This window comes from Physcomitrium patens, chromosome 19 (assembly GCF_059467195.1).
Source record: "Physcomitrium patens ecotype Gransden chromosome 19, ASM5946719v1, whole genome shotgun sequence".
NCBI lineage: Eukaryota > Viridiplantae > Streptophyta > Bryopsida > Funariales > Funariaceae > Physcomitrium > Physcomitrium patens.
This window is the reverse complement of record NC_143428.1, coordinates 10,080,001-10,083,329: the sequence shown is the minus strand read 5'-3', so window position 1 is coordinate 10,083,329 and position 3,329 is coordinate 10,080,001. Positions and strand designations below refer to the sequence as shown.

At 42.8% G+C, this 3,329-nt stretch overlaps 1 protein-coding gene across 5 annotated transcripts in view; it reads left to right on the top strand.

Annotated features, from left to right (window-relative positions):
* The first annotated feature begins 1,190 nt into the window (after positions 1–1,190).
* Positions 1,191–3,329, top strand: part of LOC112295859 (uncharacterized) — a 3,155-nt gene continuing 1,016 nt past the window's right edge. Inside the window, exons 1-3 of one of the 5 annotated variants that reach the window (XM_024547874.3) lie at positions 1,191–1,621; positions 2,007–2,034; positions 2,228–2,325. In XM_024547874.3, the coding sequence (XP_024403642.1) occupies positions 1,577–1,621; positions 2,007–2,034; positions 2,228–2,325 (171 nt within the window). In that variant the 5' untranslated portion in view covers positions 1,191–1,576. Of the gene's footprint in view, positions 1,622–1,787; positions 2,035–2,227; positions 2,587–3,329 lie in introns of those variants that run through there. The other 4 variants (XM_024547869.3, XM_024547871.3, XM_024547868.3 and 1 more) reach the window with 4 other exon arrangements.

The following is a 3,329-nucleotide window of genomic DNA, read 5'->3' as shown; positions in this document are numbered from 1 at the left end:
ACACAGATGCAAATTGGTTTCATTTAAAGAAATAGGACAAAGCATATTGATTCAAAGTATTTTAGTTATACTCCATGACTTGTTTATTGATCAAGTACTTAAGATCAAGAAAATTGAATCTATAAATAATCTTGCTGATCTCCTCACTAAAGCTCTTCCTTTGTGCAACCATCGCCAGCTTACTTATGGCATTGGCATGCGGCAACTTGCTTTTCTTGAGCAATAAAGTTAGTAAACTCTTTAGGTAATAGTGTACTCTTTTTCCTTCATCTATGGTTTTTTTCTTAAATATAATAAGGTTTTCGTAGATAAGATTTTAATAAGGCATCAGTTGTTGATCTTACAAAATTACAAAAAAGTATAAATCATAATTCTATGCATATAAATATTATAACAAGCAAAGAAGAGTGTTGAGAGCATTAAATGTAGTTGGCGCCCTCCATACTATTTATTGTAGTCTATAGTAATTATTGTAGCTATAGTGTTCGGAATGTAGTAGAAAGATACTATTTATCTTCTCCCCTTCTCTTTGCATAAGAGATATAACCCTATCAATAAATTCACTTCTCATCTGTGTGTTTACATATGTGTGCATGCTACTTCTAGCTACTCTTGTCTCTCTTTCTCTAAAACATTGTCAACAATGTAGAAGAGCAATTGTGCTCTTTGTTATCTCTAGTGAAAGATGCCCCACATGAATGATTTGATGGATCATGTCTAGATACTCAAGTCCCAATAAATCCCAAAATAATGTGTAAAATTCTAGCTCTATTCTTTGTGGGCCTGGTGATTTTTCTAAGGGCATTGCCATCAGCGCTGCTGTGAGCTCCTTGAGTGTGATTGGCACCGATTGTTCTTTTTTGATTTCAAAACTCAGATTGTATGTAACAGCAAGCAGGGCTTGTTGACTTGATCCCTTAGAGGCCCCATCTGACTGACGACCGGAGTATAAGGTACTGTAGAACTCTGTGCAGATGTGGGCCATTGCATTGTGGCTGGTGTAGATTTGTCCTACACAATCATCTAATTTAGTAATATTTGAACTTGTTGACCGTTCTTGGTGGGCGTTGATAAATTCCCGTGAGCTCATGTTTCCCACCTATCTCCAATGGAGGCGGTAGCGGAGCATCTATTTGTTGAGCTTCCGTGGTTTCCAGCGTTTTAGCCGGTCCGTGCACGCAAATGGTTCTGCATGTAGTCGAGGGTTCCCTGGTTGCTGTTGTAGGGCCTCCACTGCTTGTTCGAGGCGTGTCCGGAGCAGGGTTTCTTCTTGCCTCCATTCTGAAGCCTTTTGGATGCACACTTATTTGTCATATTTAACACATTTTTGAACTTTATCGAAGAAGGGCAGAGATTGATTGTTTTCTGATATCGAACGAATTTTGCCAGCTAATGAATTTTCTATACCTTGGCCTTTGAGCCACGTATGGAAGCGGGGGGTGAGATGGGCGGCCATTTTTCTATTTATTCTCCTCGGAGTCTACGGGATCACGCCAGGGGGGTGAAATGTGTCCTCCGATCGAGTTTCTGCAGTTAATTGGTTCGAGCGTGGGACTACACTTGTGAGCATTGCTGCATGGGTCGCTGCCAAGAAGGATGTCGAAATGTTACCCTTATTGAGGTCAATGTCTAGACGAGTTATGCTTGATTCTTTATTTTCCCTTTCCTCCATGACTCCACCATTAAAGCTCGGATCTATTTCCCGTAACTCAGGTTCCATGGTGACGGCTGGCCGTTCCCTATCGTCGCATCTTTGTGGAGCCATACTAGCTGTCCATTCTATTTGTGTCACGATCTGCCTCATTTCCTCTCAGTGAATTGGGTCTGCTCGCCTAGATTCCAATGCGAACGTTGTATCGATGTTTACAGATTGATTGTTTGTTGTTGATTGGGTTACCATCTTCTTCCCTGCATGTGTATCTCTTTCATCCTCTAGTATGCTTATCACTAATCCATGTGGATTTGGGGTGCCGCTGGTGGTTCTGTTAATTGTACTATGTAACCAGTTGTCATGCGAAATGAGGAGAGGATCAGGTAAGAACATCGTACCTTGTCGTTTATTCCATTTGTTTCTCGCTTCACAAAATTCGTTCACATCAGAAAACTTGTTCGTGTTTGGTGACGACTCTCGCCCTCTTCTTGTCGCTCTTGTTTGCCATTTTGCACAATCAATGCTTATGCCACGCCCGCCATTCATCTCGCTTCTCCTCCTGTGTGCACGGTGAAGGTCTGTCTGTGGGGTTTGCCCTTGTCGTAGCGAGTATCCCGAACTCGTGGAGGAATCTGCTGAGTGTACCAGGATTGGCATGTGTTGCCCTCCTTCAGGTGCGTCGAGAATTCCTGGATCTTTTAACAGGTTCCTTGGTTCTGCTCCTGCTTGTAGTTCATTTGGAGCACATGTGGAGGGGCGGGGAGGTGATGTCGCGTCCCTTGTGTGTGTTCCTGCAATAGATTCCGAGTGGCCATTCCTTTGTGGATTGTGTAGTGCCTCACATTCTATCACAAGGTGTGCGGTTGAGAGACAATACCGACACCTTATTGGAAGATTGTTATAATCAATTTTAATCAACGTCATCTCCCTTGTAATTGGATTGATGGCTCCTAACGTGAGGTCGAATGGGACGCCTGCTTTAAGAGCCACGCAGAACTTCTGATCCACGCTGTAAGCATTTCTCCTGTTCTCAAGTACGGGTCTGAGGCTTTGCGCTAGATCATGGGCGCTGCTTATGAACTTTCAAACTTATCCAAACTGGCATTTTCATGCCCACAGATGTTGTCGGGTTGAATCTAGGGATCTAAGGCTGCAATACACAAGTCCTCCATCAAAATACATGAGGTGTCCGTATTAAAAGTTTATGCGTCGCAGCTTCCAATTTGCTAATCACTTGAAAAAATCCATATCCGAGATCACGTCCGAGTTTCAATTCTTTAGTTGTTTCTTTGGCTAGGATTTTGATGCATTCTTGCAACAGCTTTGGAGTTTATTTCATGCCTACAAAGTATGCAATAACAACCCGTTTTTGGTAGTAATCCATTTCGTTTTTAACTTTCGACCCATCTAGTTGCACTTGCACTATTCGCTTATTCAAAAGAAAACCTTTACTGTTGCCAAACAAGCCGTCAGGTAGATGCTCACAGGTGGAGTGTATTGTCACGTATTTGTCCATGTGTGCTGTTGCCGCGACCAGTTTGGGTTCCACCTTGTTGTCTAGCTTCCTTTTCTACCCTTCGGTTTTCTTCAAAAGCTGACTATGACACCGGCGCATGTGTCATTGTGATTTTATCGCCGCCACGTATGACGCTGGCAATGCCATTGTTCTTCCCCTGGG